Raw genomic sequence first — 20239 nt, 5'->3', positions numbered from 1 at the left:
CATGTATATTTTAGCTCTCCTGCCTCAGCCAACCTCGTCTGGACGCTGGTGCATTTTGGTGCTCGTGGACTTCTTTATAAAAGTCCAATGTCAACTGGCATAAAGGATGATTATTTTCACATGGTAGGCCAAGGGTGGGCAAACGTTTGCCCCTTAAGAGTCACATTAGATTTTTGTTGTTATCTGAAAATAAACAGGTGAGGTAAAAAAAAAAAAGCCATTATGGGTACACAGGCCACAGTTTGCCCACCCTTGTTGGATGCACAAGGAACTGCAGGGTGTCTAAGGGTCACGTCGCACATCCCGTTGGCCTTCGGCTAAATACTTACTGACGTTATCGTCATCGTCGCTAGTGGACGAGTCGCCGTAAAGGGACAGAGACTTAGATTTTGTGAGGATTGGGGAAAGGCTGAAGGAGAAGGAAATCCGCCTCCTCCGGCGCAGACGTCCCACCACTGGTGAGGGCGCAGGCGGGGAAAGAACCAAAGCAAGCGCTCAATCACAAATTAAGAACCGACAGCTCGTCTGCCACGTTGCGGTTAATGACATATTAAGAAAACACTTCTTAAAAAAAAAAAGCGGTCCCTTCCCTAATAAAACAACACACCTCAACCAGATGCCTTTTACACATCACGACAAATTTTAGTAAAAGCGCAGGCGGAGGAAACATGTTTATCTGTCTTGACCTTTTTTTTTTCATTTGCCACATAACTCAGCCACTCACCGTCTATGTCCCTGTGGCTGATGGCGAGCATGGACACGGACTTGGTGAGGGGCAGCGTCATCGGAGGGCAGCTGTTCCTCAAGGGACGATAGCGCCTCGACTTCTGTGGCGGCGCGAGAGTCGAGGGTGAGACGAGTCAAACGACAGAACATGTCCAAACCAGAGCGCCTGGGTGAGAGCCCACCTGCTTTTCTAGGCCGCACGGCGGCCCCGCTTCTTCCTGCTCCTCGGTGAGCGACACGAGTGAGCCACGCTCATCGGCGTCGTGCTGCAGCATTCTGGAAGGTTCTAGAATGCGGGCGCCTTGACTGGCCGGGCGCCGGGCCTCGTCTTGGCTGCCACTCAGGCCCTCCAGGCTGTAGCTGTGCCGACACAGAGAAACAACATTACGGCTTGCAGTCATGTCAAAGCAATCGGTTGGATTACAGTTTTACTCGTTCTGTTTTTGCTTGCATGACTGGGCTAAAACAAGACAACTATTTACGGAGTCCAACTGTTTTTATAGCCACATGTTGAAACAAAACATATAGAGCAAACATAAAAGTCAAATCGGTGTAATACACACAGGAAGAATTCAAATTGAAAAACATCGACATAATAAACACAAATCAACGAAAAATAAATATATACCATAAATATCAATGGGAAAAAATGTCAAGTGGCATGCTTTATAATTAAAACGGTGAAAATGATTTTGTTCCAAGTATTAAATACATCTTTAAATAAAATATAAAAAATTAAAAATGAAGAAAAAAAAAAAAAGAGATGCAAATTAAATATTTAATTCTGGGTTTTCTGTTTTAAGTATGAAATATCTACCACCAAAATTTCATAATCTCCATTCTTCAAAGTAGGCAGGCACCTTTTACCCAGCTTTATGATGTGACGCTTTATGACCTGAGATGACTTTCAGGTCGCAGCTCTGCGTTAGACACAAACATCCAATTGAAAGAAACAATGGGCAAGTACGCCACCATGTGCAGTAACTGAAACAGCGGCCATTGCCGATGTCGTTGGACAGGACTTGAAATGAAATTTGAATTGAGGCCATTACTTCAATCGGCTAAAGCTGACAGATTATTTGAACAGGATTCACAACGCAAACAACGGCAGCTGAATAAGGAAATCCCGATGCGGCAATCACAGGCAGGCAAAACCAGCGGCTACATTTCGGGATGAGCTAGCCCGGCCGGCTGCAGCGCTGATAAATCTCCCTTATCTCCGTCGCAGCCCTGAGGTTTTGCATGGCACCCCATTATCCAGCAAATCATCGGCCCGTCACATCGGAACATAATTAACCTCAAGTGGACCAAAAGCGCCCGTGACTTGGCTGATTGTCGGAGTGCAGATAAGCGCTCACCTATCCTCGGGGAGTCGGCCGCAAACGTATCCGTCACACCGAGGCCCGCTTCATGACATTATTATCGCGCGGCGCTTTGCGGAGCCCCGAGGTCGTCTGCCAACATGAATCAGAGCGGCAGCTGCTAACATGGGCCGCTGACTGACTGATGGACGGGATGAGCGATGAGACAGGCGGGGCAAATCCAGACGTGGGGCGGCCGATTTTGACACATGGAAAGAATCTCTTTCCCTTTCAGATATTCAAATTCAACCATTTTCATTTGTTTACCTAATTGTTTGAACGACGTACGATTTTTTTCCTTTCCACGTGTTCCCGACATCGTCGCCACAGCATGTTTGGATATTAACAACAAACACCACCAATCACGAGGACATCTATTCTGTCTCATGTGCGTCCGTTTAGGGAATTGTAAAACACTAGTCTCAGACCACAAGCTCTTCTCATTCCTTGTATGTGTGTGTCATATTTTCTTTAAGCAACATGAGAGCTACTAAACACTCATGTGGTCCTTGTGCATTCCGAGCAGCAAGAAGCACACACCACACCCACAACCGCTGCCTGTGGGGAAAGAACAACAATGCAGCGGTTGTTTGGTAAAAGCACATGTGCGAGACGGGGCTCTGCATCTACCAGAACACAGAAAAAATCCAATCTATACCTTCTCCTATGACGTGTCAGTCTCCCTTTGCAGCTGGGAGGTGATGAATCAGACAAAGATAGGAAGTGAAAGATAATTCCCCCACCGACTCGGGGTGGTGTTTACCTCCTCTGGTTCATGGCAGGGCCTCCTCCGTTGTTCTTCCCGGGTCCCCAACTGTGTCGGCGAAGAGGCGAGAGGGAGCGCAGGCTGCTGCGCAGGAGACAGGAGCGCCGCGGCACCTCGCTCACTCTGTCCTTGGCCTCCTCCTCGGCGTCCCCGGCGACACTTCCGTCGGCGGCGGGCACGGGGGCGCCCGGGTGGACGCTGCCCTCGGGGCTCCAGCCGCTGCTACCCAGGCCCTGGCTGCCGTCCGGGCTGGAGCTGGACGGCCCCACGCTGGCCGTGTCGTCCGTGGAGGAGCAGGAGATGGACACCTCGCTGGTGCTGTCACCGCCCGTCACTCGCTCGTCATTCTGGAACAATTGAGGTGAGATGACAGACTGTTGTTTGTTTTGGTTTGAAAGGTAAAAAGTAACTCTGGGGACAACTTTTGACTTTTTAAAGCGAAGAGGCAACTGCTTGACTTTCCCCTGAAGGGATTATCACCAGTGTAACAAAATCAAATTTATTAACTTTAGATTTCAATCCTTTTCCATTTTATATTCCTTTTACTTTTTTTTCAAAATGTTACCAACCTGCAAAGTGTTTGATTCATTTCCGTAGATATTTTCAAACTTGTCAAAATGTGTCTTTCCTATGAAGGTGTACATTTTTCCAACCACTACTAAATTTCAGCATCGTGGCGGCTAGTGCGGCAAGGTCACACAGGGTCACTGCCTAATCAAGACTATTTGAGCTCAATAATATCTGGTGTGGTGGGAAACGGGTGACGCATACAGACGCGCGCACGCACACGCACAAACAGTCTATTAAGAGTTCATTTGAAGGTGCGAGCTCGAACTGTGGCCTTTTGTGCCACCAGCTGCGGCGCAAGAAGCCTGTCACAGAGACCCGTCTGTCAGGAGAGCCAGTCGTGAAAGGTGGGCTTTGTGCCAGCCCGCCCTACTTCCTCTGGGAAGTCACAGAGATCACGTGACCGCCGGGGTTCATCCAGGCGAGCCACGTGACCCGGCCGACTGCACTTAAAGAGGGAATCATCTCCCGGTTTAGGACTTAATGTTATCCTCGCACAACACGAACCAGGAGGAGATCTAAATGCACGTGGCACGCCGAGGTGTCCGCCACCGGGTCGATAAATGGTATTTTCCCAACCTGTCACGAGTTCTTTAACATTTGTTTTTCTTCTAGGGCAAAAAGATTTTGGCGCAGCGGGTCAAACCTTGTTGAAGACGCTGTCGTATCCCACCTCGGCGCTCAGCAAGCTCTCGGCATCGCTACCCGAGTCTCTGTGAGTGGTCGAGGAGCAACTGTGGCTGCTGACCGTCCTGCTGGACAAAGCAGGCAATGTTGCCGACCGTGAAGACCCTGAAAAGACACCGCACAATGGTCAAAATTGAACAGCTTGGAGATAAGCAAGTTTCTGAGAACAATTCATCTCACTTCCCACTGTGAACACAATAAGCAAGGCTGTTGGGCAAGAAGGTGAAATGAGCTCTTGAAATTTGAGAAGGTGTGAAAAGACAAATTGGCTCAATGGCTGACTGTCTTTGACAAGACAAAAAAAAAAAAAAGAAATAGCTCTCTGGTGTGAAGCGTGAAGGCAAACAACTACCGGTTGTGTGTTTTGAGACCCTCCTTGCATTTTTTCCATGCGACAAGTCAATTTCCCCACTTTGGAGGTATTATCAGAGGCCATGAGGATGGATAGTTACGTCATTCTGAACCTGAATTGAATGGAGGTGTCACACTGACAAAGTCAGCTTTTTCCTCTTGTTGCCACCTGACGAGTATTTTGTGCTGCCACGTGTTGTTATGAAAAATACAGACACTTTTTGTAGACTTTTGGTTTTTCATGAATTTCATGAATCACATAAAGGCCATCTTTTTTAATCTGGAAACTTTTACAGTTACTCCTGTGAGGCTAAACTCAAATTTATATACTAGAGTATATGAAAAAAAAAAGTTTTCTATCCAAGGTCATCATACAAGTAAAGCACAAAGAGCAACAGCTTTTGTACATTTATGGAAACAAAGGAAGAGGAAGAATCCGCAAGAGCCCGACAACAGCCAGCTTACTTTAGCCGCTGCCCGGGCACAAATGGATGACATCATTTTCTCATTTTGCATCATTTCTGCGAGAGAGGAAGTTATTCTTTGTCCTCCCACAGAACATTTTTCAGCCTTGAGAGGAAATGTAAGGTCGTGTGTGTGCGTCTGTTACACACCGCGGGGACCTGTCTCCCTTATGGAAACAAATGGAGACGTTCCATTGACACATTGAAGGTGCTAAAGTCACATACAGTTTCTCCAAAGTCAAAGTACAATTTCCACCAAATATATACCATATGTCATTTTCAAGCATTTTCTCTTTAACCACTGAACATGCTCGTACAATAAGGCTAAATTGACAATTACTCAACAATAATGACAAAAGTGCCTCCGTCACTCGGCGTCAAAGGTCGCCAAGGCAATCAACTTGTTCTTACACTTTAATACAACCACTCATTTGACACTGTACAAAAAAAAAAATGGTGTGATGGAAACCGACATGCACCTCTGCCCTTTGCTGGCAGTATATTGACAGAGGCAATAAGAGAACATTCTGCAGTATAAAATTGAACGGCCATGTAGTTTGACAATTCGGTCTGAGTTAAGGCGTGTACGTTCCAAAGAACTACCGACTCCATTTAGTACGTGTGTTAAGAACAATTGTCAGACTGCAGTGGACCCAAAGAAGAAGGGGGAATCACACCAAGGGGGTGCTCCAATCACAAATCCTGCAGCCGAGAACGTCAACTGAGCGACTACTGCTGAGGGACTTCATTAGGAGGACAAAGCGGCTGTAGTTGAATAATTAGCAATCATTTTCCTTTGAAAGAAGAAGCCAAGCATGCAGTGGAGCTTTGTTTCACAAAACGTAGGAGAGGTTTAAATTCTTCGACGGCTCTCGCGGGATGGCGGCCATTTCCTGGCTAATTCCGCAAAGCTTTCTTTTGCTTGATGAACCACGGCATGGAGCCGATGACTACATTTTGTCATTTAATCACGTGTATAGAATTTCAAAATGGCTTTTTTGGAATAAAGGTCAGAAAATAAAATGCTGCTAATATTTGCTGGTTGGACTTTGTATACAACTTCATGAGACGGCCAATCAAAAAGTCTACGTTCATTTTTAGCCACAGTGCTAATATTCATGCTAATTAAGATATTCAGGCGACTGTTCGCCTCACTTTTAGACATCCGTACTCAACATTAAACATGCCGGGCATGAAAGCCACTCAAGCTTCTGACAGCTGGCTTAACCTTTGGTTATTCATATGGACGTAGCATTTCAATTGCGTGTGTGTGCGCGTGTGTCCACACTCTCGCAACTGTTCACTAAACCTTGCAAGCTAGTGCAAGTTTTGACAGCTGTCGCAAACACACCCGCAACAGGTGACAAAAAAAAAGGATAGCGCAATCGTCATCCTGGCTGGGTTTGCATTGTCCAATTCAATCGACGCTGATGGTAAAACTGGGTGCAAAGACTGATTTTCAGAAGGAAAAATAAAAATCAGACAGGCACTACTACTCAAACCAAAATGTCAGACTTACTGCCGGGCGTTTAGATTCTTGAGAGCGTTTTTGACGGTCGACTCGCATGCCAATCAAATTTCACATTGCAAGGTAAAACAAGCTTCGGGAGTTTAAATTTAGAAGAAGAAAAAAATCTGGGAGGCTCTGCAGAGTCCATTTGGGAAGTATCCCAAGAAAAACGGTTGACTCTTTTCTTTTCGCTGAGGCTTTTTTTTTTGTAGTACATACCAAATTCCATATTCGTGTTTGCAGTTCTTACTTGAGCGATTTAAGACGCGTAAATGAGCATGAAGACCTGCGGGTTAATGCAGCCTTTGAGTAAAGCGCATCAATGTCAAGGAGAGCATTTCACACTAGGTTTATCTCCATTTGACCCCCAAAAAAAACCCTGCATGGCACATATTTGCGTTTCTTAAAGCGGGGGATTGTTTTTCCATCCTCCACTGCGACTGGAGGTCAACTAGAATAACTGGGAACGACAATGTTTATGTTTCAAGGCACATCTGTGAGAGACATCAGCAAATCCTCGCGTGTCTCGCGGGGGATGCAACCCGACGAGGCGGGTTTGTATTCAAGACGCATTTCCAGTGTCACAGATCATGACAAGCAGGAGTCGCTCTTTCGCAACATCGAAGGTGTTGGACATCACTGTGGGGGGAAAAATAAATAAATAAAAAAAGAGGCCACTGAAAGGTCGGCGGGAAAATGTAAGGAAGGGAAAAGAATACAGAGATATGATCCCAACAAATCATCCGCATCCGAGGAAATGAATGTGGTGAGAAATAACGCAGGAGATAAAGCCGCCATCGGGCCTTCCTATCATCGAGCGCCCTCATTGCCTTCCACATTTTCATACCCGGAGTCTCTACCTTTAAGTGTTTTCTCCAGACAGACACAGATTGCAGATAAGGGCTTCATTTATTTCCCCTTCTTTGGTTCACCAGCCACTTATTCTCAGAGGACGCAAAAAAAAAAAGTTACATCTGAGCAAAACACGCCATGACAACAAGGTCACTTTATGCAGAGTTAGCTTTATCTAAGAAGTCTTTCATAGTTAAAAAAAAAGATCCTCAAGTCCCAACAAATGAGTTGCTAGCTACGACAACACGGCTTTTTGCCGAGTCAGCGTAAAAACAGGGCCAATGTTCCATATGTAAAATAAGAAAAGTTCCGGTCTTAAGTCAATGTCATCTTGGCAAAATTCTTTTTTTTTTTTGTGTGTGGCTCTGCAGAAATGACAGGAAGCAGAGCTGGAGGTGGCGGAAATGAAGGTGTTGAGATTTTCTTTCGGAGTGACAACGATGGATGGGATTAGAAATGAGCTCATCATCATGTTCGGGTTAGCGAGAGCTCATTTGGATGTTTCGGACACGCCCGGAGGAGAGATAGTGAGCATATGGTGAGAAGGATGGAACTGCTGCGAGAGCAAGAGGAAGGCGGCCTAAGAGAAGGTTGATTGATGTAGTGTGAGAAGAGATGAGGGCAGAGAATGCACAAGATAGACGTCGATGGAGAAGGGGGATGCGCTGTAGCCACCCCGAACAACTATAATGGATGGATGGTGGAGTAAGTAAAGGGCTGGCACCTTTCGGATCGAGATCTCAACCCTGAATTTGACCATGTTTGACCCTGACACCAAAAATCCGGCATCATTAGGACGCGACTTGCCGGGAGCTTTGGGGCGTGTGCACGCGGGGGACGCTAACAAGCGAGAAGCACCGATAAGTCAATTGGAGGGCAGCTAATTAGGACTGCCTGGAGCTGATTTATCAGCAATTCTCCTTACGGTGTGAAAAGATCATGCTGGACATTCTGAGCTGGTTTTTAATGAATACAGTGGGGGGGGGGGGGGGGGGGGGGGGGCCTGATAATTCTGGCAGTATTGACGATTCAGCATGACTTTTATTTGCATTTCTTTACTAGTCACAAATTTGCGGTCACTAACGCCTGTAAAGAGCTTGATTTGCTAACAAAAGGTTTTATTTTCATTACTCGTGCTCTCTCAACCCGAACGACGTGCAAGTGTGTGTGGGAAGAAAAAAGGTCGTGGAGAGGAAGTCGGGCTGTTTAAATTTTTTTTTTTTTTCTAGAACATGATTCACTCTTGGCTAGACAAAGCACTTTGGCGGTATCAATTGTACATGTGGAAAGTCACATGGGCAATCAGCAAAAACGACAAAGGAGTTACCGAACAAATAAACACTGACGCCTATATAAAATCAGTTTCGAGTCACAAAAACCATCAAGGAAGTTGGTCTTACCTGAGTGTTGAGCGTCGAGCGGCTGCTGTAAGGGCGTCTCGCCGTCGCGGTGGATCTACCAAGTGGAAGGAAACAGGAAGACACTGAATCAGTCTCAGCAACATGTGACACGCGTCAGCCGGCGAGACGAAGTGATGCGGCCGTCCGCAAGTGTCGGAAAGGAGGCGACAATGAGGCGGCTGCCAGGCCCCTGAGGCGCCTGCTTCCGGGGGTCTTCGGGGGAGGAGGGGGCGTCAGATGGGTTGGCCGTGAGCACGCGAGGCTTTGCTTCATATGTGCTATACAACAGCTGTGTGTGTGTGTGCCTGCCAAGTCTGCTTTTAGCTACAAAGTAATCACACACACACCCCTCCCAAAAGTACCACCTTCACTTCTTTGCAGGTGGCAGTCAAAGCTTCAGTGATTTGGGGAATTGGCTGCTCGCTCAACTTAACAGACTCCGTGTTAAAGTTGATGGAAACAGTGGAGAGCCTTTGACTTGGCTTTGCAGCCACTTTTCGGTGGCTGTGCAGATCTCGGACTTATTAGATTCGAAACTATTTTGCATTATAATCAAATGGGCTTTAAATTTTTAAACTTTTTTTTTCCTTTTGTTTTTTTTTTTTAAAGTTTGAGAACCATCACTGGCTTCTCTGTGAAGAACTTCACATCTTTTTTAAAAACTGTAATAGCTTTTACATGAAACACTTTTTTCTTCATCCCTATGCAAATTCTTCGAGGCTTTATTTGTTTATCAGGGAGGTGACAGTGAGTCGCAGTGGCGGCTCAGAGAACCCGGTCTGACCAAATGTAAAATAAAGGAGCGCCGGAGGTTGTTCTTTTTTTTTTTTTTTCTTTTTCAACAAGAGTGAAATGTTCACATTGTATAACATAATACAATATCCATGACCTAATTAAATAGAGCCAACTTGGAACTTACTTATATACAATGGAACATAGAATAATTGCTACTTTTGGTCAAAATGGCTTTTTAAAAAAAAAAAAAATTGCAATGGGTTACACGATTCCCATGAGAAAGCACGTTTGTGGGCCAGCTCAGCCAGCGGTGATGTCATGTCAAAGTTAAAAAATAGACCCAGACAGTGCAGTCATTGATTAAGCGAACACACCAGAGAGGGGGGGGGGAAAAAAACAAGATCACGTGTGTGAGCCTCGCAGACTGACTTCCATGTGAGGTGGCAAATGCTCATCAGTTGAGAAACTATGCTCCTTTTGCAAAGGACTTGGTGTACTCGCATGCATACTTCAAACCCCAAACAAATACTGACGCACTAACGCACAGATGCTTGTGCCAACATCACATCAAACAGAAAAGGGAACAAACATGCTCGATGAGCTGCTCACACGTAACTGCATGGACGCACACACACGCACAAATGAAACGGCACCAGTCGACGTTAACACCAACGCAAGCAAATGCAACGTTCAGCAATTCGACTCCACTTAAGAGTTTAACATGTTTCCAGCATCGGGGGTGGAAAGTGAAATTCCCCGAGACAATTGACAAATTCAAGAGCTCGGTGGCGGTGGGAATTTCGGTCTCCTTCCAAGTTCCGCTCGGCTCCAGCTGGCCTGGCCAGTTGTTGCCGTCACGAAGCTCCCATTACGGGGATCGAAAAACTCTTGAGCTGTGAGAACATTGATCCTGCCATTACTCGACGCAATCGTTGTTATATTTCATTATTGGTTGAGTTGTATGCTTTCGGGAGCCACGATTTCATTGTATCCCCACGATACAACCGATAATAAAGACTTCTATTTGTGTCAATCTTTGTTACAGCTTCATTTTCTTTTCAAGCGCACGATAAATAAAGTTGAGCGTCTCGAAGAATAAGCCATGCAAGTCTAAGTACACACACAAACTACAAATGGCTCATTAAATCAGATATGGATCTTTCAATCGCTTTCACTAAAACCGGAGGAAGTCTCAAGCTGATGTGCCATGAAAGCCACCATGACAACTAGCCGTTAGCTTTTTGTTTTGACATTGGCTTTCAAATAAGGTCACCCTTTTCAAGCCAGGTGTGTAAGACGTCCCTCCTTCCTCACTTTAGTCAGTTCTTAAACTTGCTGCTGATGTCAGCTTCTGTTTGAGGTGAAAGGATGAGAGAGGAGAGCGCTAGCGAGTGTGAGAGAGAGCGAGTTCGAGGGAGAGAGGAAACAGCGTGGGAAAAAAAACAGAGAGCGAGAGCGGTGGGCTGACATTTTCCTCCTGCCTCGGAATAGCAGCAGCTCGTGGCTCTGGGCCAAACGACTTGACTCCAGCCGGGAGTTCACATCCCAGCATCTCGGTGCCCGTAAAACACATCACATCATCATCAGCGGTAGCGGCTGTGTCGTTTTAGCGGCGCGGCGAACCGTCCGTGCCTTTAATGTGAACTGGCATGTCGACGAGAGAGTTTTAGGCTTAGCCCCTAACCTCGGGCACCAGCAAATAGTTCTATCTGTCATTTATTCCATTGGACTCAAGTCCCAAAGTAGAAGGAGTAGATGGAGGTGAACGTAAGATGAAGGGCAAACAACGTAATCAAGGTTACAATCTGCAATCACGCCACAATGAGTCGCGTGCAAAGGACGAGTGGCGTCATTATTGAAAGGAGAGTCACAGCCAAGCTTCTTCCCTCACAATGATCATTGGTGGCGCACCCACACACACACACACACACACACACACACACACACACACACACACACACACACACACACACACACACACACACCACACACACACACACACACCCACACAACACACACACACACACACACACACCACACACACACACACACACACACACACACACACACACACACACACACACACACACACACACACACACACACACACACACCACACACACCACACACACACACACACACACACACACACACACACACCACACACACACACCACACACACACACACACACAACACACACCACACACACACACACACACACACACACACACACACGGCGCTTAAGCCAAGAGGAAAAAGTGAAGCGCAGTGGGGAAAAAAGGATTGTATACATGCTGCCGCAGCTTTGACTAGCCCAGATTGAAACCTCATTGCAAAGCCTCATTTGAAATCAGAATTTGACATTTGGAAACTCTCACTAGGATTACAAACCCTCGGTACTTGTTTGAAAATTCTAAGGTTTAAAATCCAAACCTGAATGCCATACCCTGGTTTGAAAGCCTTATTGGGAACCCGAGCCGAGTACTGAAACCTTAATACTTGCTCGACACACCCTAAATCTGGATTGAAAGTGTATGTTACAACCACAACACTTATTTAATATCGTAACTTCAAAGTAAGCACGGTTCCAAACCCAAAAACCCGCTTGAAACCCTAAACCTTGCTGGCGCAAAGAGAATCCCAATTAGATTATCCTCCTAAACAGAGGCTCCATGTAACAGCAACTCAGAGGGGTTAGCGCCGCGATAATGGTACGCTAGCCTGACCAAACAACCCCACGAGGTCCTAAAACGATCAAATGCAGTATCCACAAACCACCCCTAGGGTGTGTGTGTGTGTGTGTGTGTGTGTGTGTGTGTGTGTGTGTGTGTGTGTGCGTAAAATCAACAAGCCCCTCGCAGCATCCCCAGTGGACACCAGTTAAGACTGTTGTTCTTTCCCAGGTTCTAAGCAGGCTTCTCGTAGTTTGAGAAGCTTGAGATGCTTCATAAAAAGTCACTTTCACGGGCGTAGCTTAGCATGAAAGCGCAGTCGAAAGCTCCCCGGGGTTTGTTTCCGACTCTCTCGACGCTCGCAAAAAAAACAAATTCGGGTGGTCTTACCTTAATCAAAACCACGTTGACGGCCCTCTCGCCCTTGGCACAGAAGCTGTACCGCCGCTTGTGGCGTTCGTACATGGTCTCCCCAAAAAAGAAAACATATATCCAGAGCGAGCGCAGGGAAAGGAAAGCCGATGAGCTGCGCTTAACATCTGGACAAGGAGGCAGCCTCTGTGCCCTCCTCCTCCCCTTCTTTCCCTCCCCAAAACTTGAGTCCGGCCTCTGGCTGACTGGGGCCCACCCCCCTTTTTCTGGGCTCAGTGAATGTCCCCCTCTGTCTCCTTCAGTCCACCACAACACTAGCACGTATACAGTAGGACAGATGACACTTTGGCCATTGTGCGCACGGTTGACACAATTAGGCCAGCGGGAGAGGGTCGACGCCCTCTAGTGGGCGGGGTAGGAAGCCGAGGGAGGCTCCTGGGGGAGTGGCACGTGGTGGGGAAGGCAACGGGAGATCCTATGTCCTATGAAAGCCCAATTTTACATCCTACACCTTGTTGGAACTCCCTACAAATAATAATAATCACAGGCTCAGGCTTGACTAATAAATAAATAAATAAATAAACACACAAATAAATACATTTTATTCTAATCCTAAACCTGGCTCAAAGGAGCAGTTTAAAACTCTTATAGACATGAAATTGCAAAAAATTGAAACCCTAAATGTGACTCCACTGCTGACAATCTGACCCTGCCATTACATCCTATGGGAAAAATAGTTTCCACATTTGAACAAAACTGTGGTCGACCAGTTCCCATCCTGACCTTAAAGGATCCACTGTAATCATAGTGTCGGGGAGGAGAAACAGCATATTTCACTGGTTATTATCACGGGGGCGGGGAGGGGGAGGGGGGAGGCGACACGACTGAGTGGCTGCCAGCATTCGGAAGATTACCGGCGACTCGACTCGGCGCTCCCTCAAGAGCCATGATGTGTCATCAAACGGTGGGACGGCAGAGGATTAACTTTACAGCGCTTCTTTTATTCTGAATCAATACGCCGCTCGGTCTGACAGAGCTGTAATCCCACCCAGATCAACAGGAATCGCAATCAGTGGAACGAGGACAACAATGGCGGCGGACGGAAGCCAAACGCCTTTTTTTCCCCGTCGCTTGGTGAGAAAGGTAGCAGACGGGACGGAGGCCAAGTCAGGTGGCACGCTGAGGCGGAACCATATTCTTCCCCAACATGAGCGCCGCGACCTTTGATCCCAGCATCTCTTGCCTGCCAAACAAATGAGGCGGTTGCTAACGGCCAACAGCGCCGCTGAGTGCCAGCTTTTTGACAAGCGTCACTCTCAAAGGATTTCTTACATATTCTGACGTAGCAAGGTAACGCTAAGTGAAGCGAGTAAATGCGAAGGTGTCGCTCTGACAGAATTGTGTTTCGTCAGTCAACACAGGCTGGAGGTGCTGCGGGGGAATGAAAACAAAAAAAGAAAAAAAAGAAGAAGAAACAACAGCTGCCACTGTCGGCCGGCCCTTCTGCGTTTAAACTGTCGCAATGATTTTCACGCTTGTTTATTTTATGTAGCGGTTCGATATGCTCGCGCTCGTTTAAGTTTCATGAGATGCTGCTGCGCGGCGCGATTTACATATTTCGACACAGCACAGCACACCAGGCTGTAATTCAATGTGTTGCTCCGGCAACATGTTACCGTGTAATAATTCACAACACAGATCATCTGCTCCTACATGATCAGCCGTCTTATAGTGTGCTAGCTTTGTTTCGTCATGTAGTATCTCTGGCTGCTTTGAGATAATTTTTTTTTTCTTGGGCGGGGGGCTCTACTGTGAGATCATGTCGTTCAGGCAACACTACAGCCTCATTGAATTTAAACAAGATCATATAGCAAGGGAAGGAGGGAGAGGTTTACGAGGCAAGGCTGCTCTCTGCTGGCGAACGTAGCTTACTAGCCTAGCCGGGAAACATCTGGCTTTAGGAGGCGGAGGAAAAAAAAAAAAACACACGGCAACGTCAAAACCGCAAGCCTGGAATATGCGGAGAGCCGTTCGGGCTTTCGGCTGCTGAGGAATCTGTCAGTCAGCAGCATTTCGGGGGGGGGGGATGGCCTCCATGTGCTCGTGCATAAATAAACCAAAGCAAAGCAAAGGGCGATCCTGTTGCACGGTTTAAAAACGGCATGTAGAAGTCGTCTTTAAAAAGGCACGGAATGAAAAATGAATGCATGAGTCAAAAGGAAAGTATGTCTTGGGGGCTGCAAATCTGTCGCTGGCACCTCAAAGGACATGTAAGCAAATTTCACCTCATTACTCCCTCTTCGCCTTTCGCAAGATTTCCCCCTGACTTGCTAAGTGACATTTATCTCCGTCTGCACGGCCCCGCCTGCCAAAGACTAAAAACATTTTTTGTGCTAAATGTTCACATCGGCGCGGCAGAATTACACAGTGCTGCAGGGCGGCCATTTTTGAAAGCGTAAGTGGGGCACTTGAGCAAAATTCAAACATTCTCCCTCCCCTGTGATTGTCAAATGTCTAAACAATTTTTTTTCTTCTTCGGGATTTTTCTTTTCGATATTTACGATGGCGAAAAACGAGGTAAACAGTGAACCCCCCTGCCTATTTTGGGTTCCCTCGTTTGTTGTGTTTTCTGTAACACCCTAATGTCACATGATGGCAGAATTTTTTTTTATTTTGTAGTGTGGAGACTTACGGCGGAAGAGTCAGTCTCGTGCGCTTCCTCCGCTTCACAGGTGGTCTTGGCTTGTTCCGACATGATCGCCTGCACCTCTGGAGAGCGCGCGCACACAAACACACGCACAAGTCAGACGGTGGGTGCAATGACAAAGCGGCAGTGTGGAGGAAATCAATAACAAGTGAAGTGAGACATTTTTATCCTGGCCGTGCACGTGCACACACACACACACACTCGCATGCGGGAGTTGAAGCAGCCTGGGGCTAAAATAACTTTGTTGCTGTGATGTCTGTCTTCATTTTCTACACAGGATATTTTTCCCTCCCACACTATTATTGATTAAATATCATGCGATCCTAAAGTCTCCAGTGGGAGTGTGTGGCTTCTAAAAGTGGCTTTTTTATCACATCATATATTATTTAGTCATTTTTCTTGAGTCTGATGTCTTTTTGTGAGCAACTCCTGTGCAACAGCAGAACAAATCCGACCAATTTTTTGGGCGTCAGATGCTTCGTCACATACATGTGCAGCCATCTTCTATTATCCAATACAATCAATATATCAAAAGGTCTGACGTGATGTGTATGTAAGGGGAATTGCGGTCTAATGGCATTACATTTAATCAGATAAGCTGAGGTGTGGCGTGCAGGGGTTCCCAGCCGTGTTTAGATCGGAGTACCAGGAACAATCAAATGAACAACAGTGAGTGATAAGGTCGTGCCACACAAACGCGCCATCCCTCCCATCTTCACCATCGCAGTGATGATTGAATCTCATCCGTACCTTCACTCAGGTCAGTGCTGCTGGGATTTTCCTCTTCCACCGTTGCCTGAGACGCTTGCCCGCCCGACGACAGGTCGGTCTCAGAAGGTTCTGGAGCAGCAGGCTCCTCGGGTCGCACGTGACTCTCTTCTGCGCTAGGTTCCACATAGCCGGTGCCGTTTTCCTCTGAACTTGCTGCAGGTTGCAGTGACGTGGACGAACACATGTCGCTTTGGTCCTCTTCTTCCACGGTGACTACCTCAGTCGGCCGCAGCTCCCCTAAGGAGGTACTTTCCTCGGTGGGGTTGAATATGTCTGTGGTGCAGCTTCCGACCGATTGAAAGCTGACGTCGTCGTCGCTGGACAGGCCGTGGGTTAGGCCCGAATCGGGATCCACGTCGGATTTGACCATCGGCTCGAGTGAGATCTCTGTCTCCTCCGGGTTCTCCTCTGGAGTTGATACGGTCGCGTCGGTACCTCCCGTCACATTTAACTCGGAACACGTAGGCTGCTGATCAAGGTCTTGCTGCCACTCTGCCGCTTGATCCTGACCAGCTGTTTCCTGGTTTTGTTCGGAGCTGTTTACATCTGGCGGAGGTTCTCCCTCTCCGGGAGGCGGAACATCTGATTCTAGGGTTACATCATCGCTCCCTGCCGGAGGTGGGAGGTCCTCTTGCGCTAAAACCTCGCTGTCAGCTTCCTCCTCGGCTATGGAGTTTACGTCGCAAAGGTCCGGGGCGTGAGTCGGCGCCTCGTCGTCCCGGACCGGCGCGTCGGATGACAACGACTGGCCCATGACTAACTCGGCACCGCTCTCAGATACTCCGTTTACTTCCTTCCCAGATAAGTCCTCTCCCTCTGCGGCCTCCCGTCCTTCTCCTCCTCCTTCTCCTCTATCGGTTTCCTGCGCACCCCACCCTGCCGGTTGGAGGTTTTCCACAGGCGACGGGCTCCCCCCTTCTGGCCTTTCGCACAAACTCAAGTTCTGTGCGGTTTGTCGGGCTGTTTCCCTTCCATTTGCTCTCTCAGACTCGAGACACACCCAATCCTCGGGGGGGTTGAGGCCATGCTCCCCGGGAGGTACTACGGATTCACTCGCGTCCTCGTCGCCATATGTACAAGTGACGCCGGCGCCGTTTCCAACTCGGCTTTCTGTCGTGTTTGTTTGCGGGCAGCTCGTCGTCTCCGGCTCGACACCCTCGCTGCACTCGGCCGCCGTGTGGAGACAGTCCGAGCGCAGCTCCAGCACAGACACTCTCTGCGGGGAAAAGAAGGAAGTTAAGACCGCATTGGAGTGTGTGATTGCATAAGGCGTACACAAACGGAGCCGGAGGGAAGTCCAGGGGAGGGAAAAGACAAACAATCAAACGCGGAGTTGCGTGACTCACCTTGGCGTGGAGATGACTCGTCAAATGCAACAGCTGCTCCACGCTCCGGCTGAGGCTCGGCGGGTCACGGCCTGGGTACACGCTTTGCGTCAGGGCGTGCAAGCCCGGGTGGCGGCAAACCACGCGGGCGTCCGTCGGCACCGGCTGAACGCGCTGAAGGCCTGGGTCCGACTCGGCGTCTGCCTCAGCCCTGTTGTGGAATAACACTTAGATCATCCCCCGAAGGAAAGAGCTCAGTCGCGATTGGCCCATGTAGCACAGAGAGAGTTTTAACAGTGATGTCAGCTGATCCGCAACCCCCCCCACTTTTGCTGCTGTAATCCATTTACAGTGAGAGCAAAGAAAGTCATTGTGGTTGTTAATGAGTCCTTTTTTAAGCTGTTCAGAAGATAGTGGGTCATGCAACGATGATTTAAGATGCTAGCAGCCATGCGCGAGACCTCGCGCCCCAAACAAACAAAGAAACAACATGAAGTGTGTGGTGGGGAGCTGTAAAAAGTGACACTTTTTTTTTTTTTAAATTAACTTTCCAGGGGGGCTTCTGTCAGAGGGTGTATATATAGACGAGGTTCTTCCCTGACATCCCTTTTGACCTGTCTCGAAAGTGGCGCCTCTGTTTGCGAGAGGCTGTTTTTTGAGCCTGTGAAGGAGTGGTGGAACGTCATCCAACCAGGCGGCACCGTTTGCGCAACGCTGGGTGGACCACGTTTAGTGACCTCACCCCTCGTGTGGGAAAATGTCATTGCTCGTGACTACAGAGCGGAGGACATTTGCTTGAGCGGAGGGGCGTCAGAGCGTCCCCCGCATGGCACTAGCGTGACTTAGACGGTGTTCTGCGGAAAAGCTGTGCGCTTTATGTCTAGAGAGAAGATCCATCTCCACTTGAAGCCATGTCTCAGTCCATTTAGCAAATACCACGCAATAAAGACATTCTGACCTCATTAGCGCGTCGGCGTGAGGAAGTCATTGCAATGGGAATGCGTGCCATTCCTTCGACAGTTAAATTTGTGTCTGTTTGTGTGTGCGTGCTTCTGGTTGTCTAAGTGCGGTAAACATCATTAGACAGAAAAGTCGTAACCCGGGCTTTTGTGCGGCAGAATAGTTTTCCATTGCTATGGTTTCGCTGTGGAAAAACACAGCCCAGAGGCTTTCTTTCCAGTGCGCCTGCAAAGGTTTAAATGTTCGCCAACACATGATCGACCAAATTGTCCCGTTTGTACATTCGCGGAATGAGTTTGTGACGCTGACGTAAGACAAGGCGTTTGCTTTTGTGAAGTATGAAAAATGCCTTTTGCACAGCGGTGACTTGGCATGACCGCTATGACTTTGAAGTGCGAGGCTCCGTGTTTGTACTTGCTTTGTTTGTTGTTTTAATTGATGCCAGTGTAGCAAATAGCCATTATTTTCAGCATATCTTATACAAGTTATTACACAATTTCGTCCAACCTTAATTCCTGGTTTTTTTTTCTTTTTACTTTTACTTTAAAAATTGTGCCTTTGCGTGGCATAAATAGTTCAACCTTTTGGCGAATGCCAGAGACGTTACACACAGTCACTGTGAACGTAACAGGATTGACAGGACAGCCCGTAGCGATCGCGAGGAGCCCGTCAGCTGAGCGGAGACTCACTCTGCGAGGAGCTGCTGGAGGGCGGCGTGACCCCGGAGCGCTGCGACGTCTGCCGGCGTCTGGCCCTGCTTGTTGGGCAGCCGCACGGCATCCCTCGCCCCCGGCTGCCGCAGCAGGAAGCGCGTGACGCGGACCAAACCTCGGCGGGCTGAAAAATGCAGCAGGGTCTCCCGCGGGGTGCAGATCTACAGCAGACAGGGAAAGGTGGCACTTGCAGTTATATTTTGCAGGAGAGGACATTCAGTACAGCGCCGAGGCATGTAGCCACTTTTGCTCAAACGACTTTTAATATTGCGTGACATTATTATCAATGATATCGATTCGTGTGAACACCAAAAATCATACTGCATGTTGATAAGTATCTGGTCCTAATAATTCTTTTTCTCTGCTGCGTTTTGAAACGATGACTACCATTTATTTACAACTCTATACTGACCTCACAGCAGCGCTTTTTTTTTTTTTTTTGCCTCTGAGCGCTAAGGCGGAGAGAACCGGCAGGCCTACGGAGCTCAGATTCAATTACCGGCCTGAAGCGTCAGTGGAGCGAGTGGAGGTGGTGTGAGCGGAGGCGGTGTGAGAGGAGGCAGAAATGCGGCTGTCGACGAGAGCCACGGATCTAAGGACTGACTTTGCTCTTGGTGGCAAAAATTGTAAATGGGCATTAATTCATAGAAATAATACGGTCACTGAGTTCAATCTTTCGTAGGTGATCCAATCACAAAGATGGTGGCATGTAAGAAGCTTGAGGAGTTTATCGAAGAGGACTTTGCTGACCATGTCACTAGAGTTGTCTGAATTTTCATTAAAATTGTTGAAAGAAAAGAAAAGAAAAAGAAATTGAAATCAACTAAAAATATTTTCAATGGAGTTAACAATATTACCGGCGCTGTCGGAGCATTGGTTCCCCAGCAAGTTCCACCCCGGTGGCAGCGGGATGTGATGGAGGGCCAAGGTCAGACTCTCATCTAGACGCTCGCACTCCGGCAGGGGGATGTGACACTCATCCAGGAGCAGCGCCCCGTCCAGGCCATCTGTGCGGCCCACCGTGCTAACCTGAGGGGGTTAAAGCATACAACGCTGAAAAACATTTCGATACGAAAATCGCACGGGATGTGCTGGAGGCTCACCAGAAACTGGGCCATGTCAAAAGCCAAGTCCTGAACGAAAGTGAAGCTATGCTCGGCCTAAAGGAGTCAACGTGGGAGGAGAGCGTGGTCGGTTCCTCGGACGCCTCGGGGCTGCCGCGGGTGACGGCGCACAGGGTGACCGAAACCTCCTCGCAACAGCCGTGAGCTGCGGGGAGAAAGGAGAAGGTCCGGTTAT

The 20239-nt window shown here is 48.0% G+C and overlaps 1 protein-coding gene across 1 annotated transcript in view; it reads right to left on the bottom strand.

Moving 5' to 3' along the window:
* Positions 1-20239, bottom strand: part of LOC119120045 (A-kinase anchor protein 13) — a 47956-nt gene that overhangs the window by 15137 nt on the left and 12580 nt on the right. The window contains 12 exon segments of the mRNA XM_037246640.1: positions 725-827; positions 909-1086; positions 2851-3200; positions 4067-4212; positions 8685-8739; positions 15157-15233; positions 15922-17158; positions 17289-17478; positions 18917-19101; positions 19790-19969; positions 20044-20089; positions 20146-20209. Coding sequence (XP_037102535.1) covers positions 725-827; positions 909-1086; positions 2851-3200; positions 4067-4212; positions 8685-8739; positions 15157-15233; positions 15922-17158; positions 17289-17478; positions 18917-19101; positions 19790-19969; positions 20044-20089; positions 20146-20209 — 2811 coding nt within the window.

This window comes from Syngnathus acus, chromosome 3, assembly GCF_901709675.1.
Source record: "Syngnathus acus chromosome 3, fSynAcu1.2, whole genome shotgun sequence".
Taxonomy (NCBI): domain Eukaryota; kingdom Metazoa; phylum Chordata; class Actinopteri; order Syngnathiformes; family Syngnathidae; genus Syngnathus; species Syngnathus acus.
The sequence above is the reverse complement of the archived record's forward strand: the minus strand, read 5'-3'. Positions and strand labels throughout refer to the sequence as shown.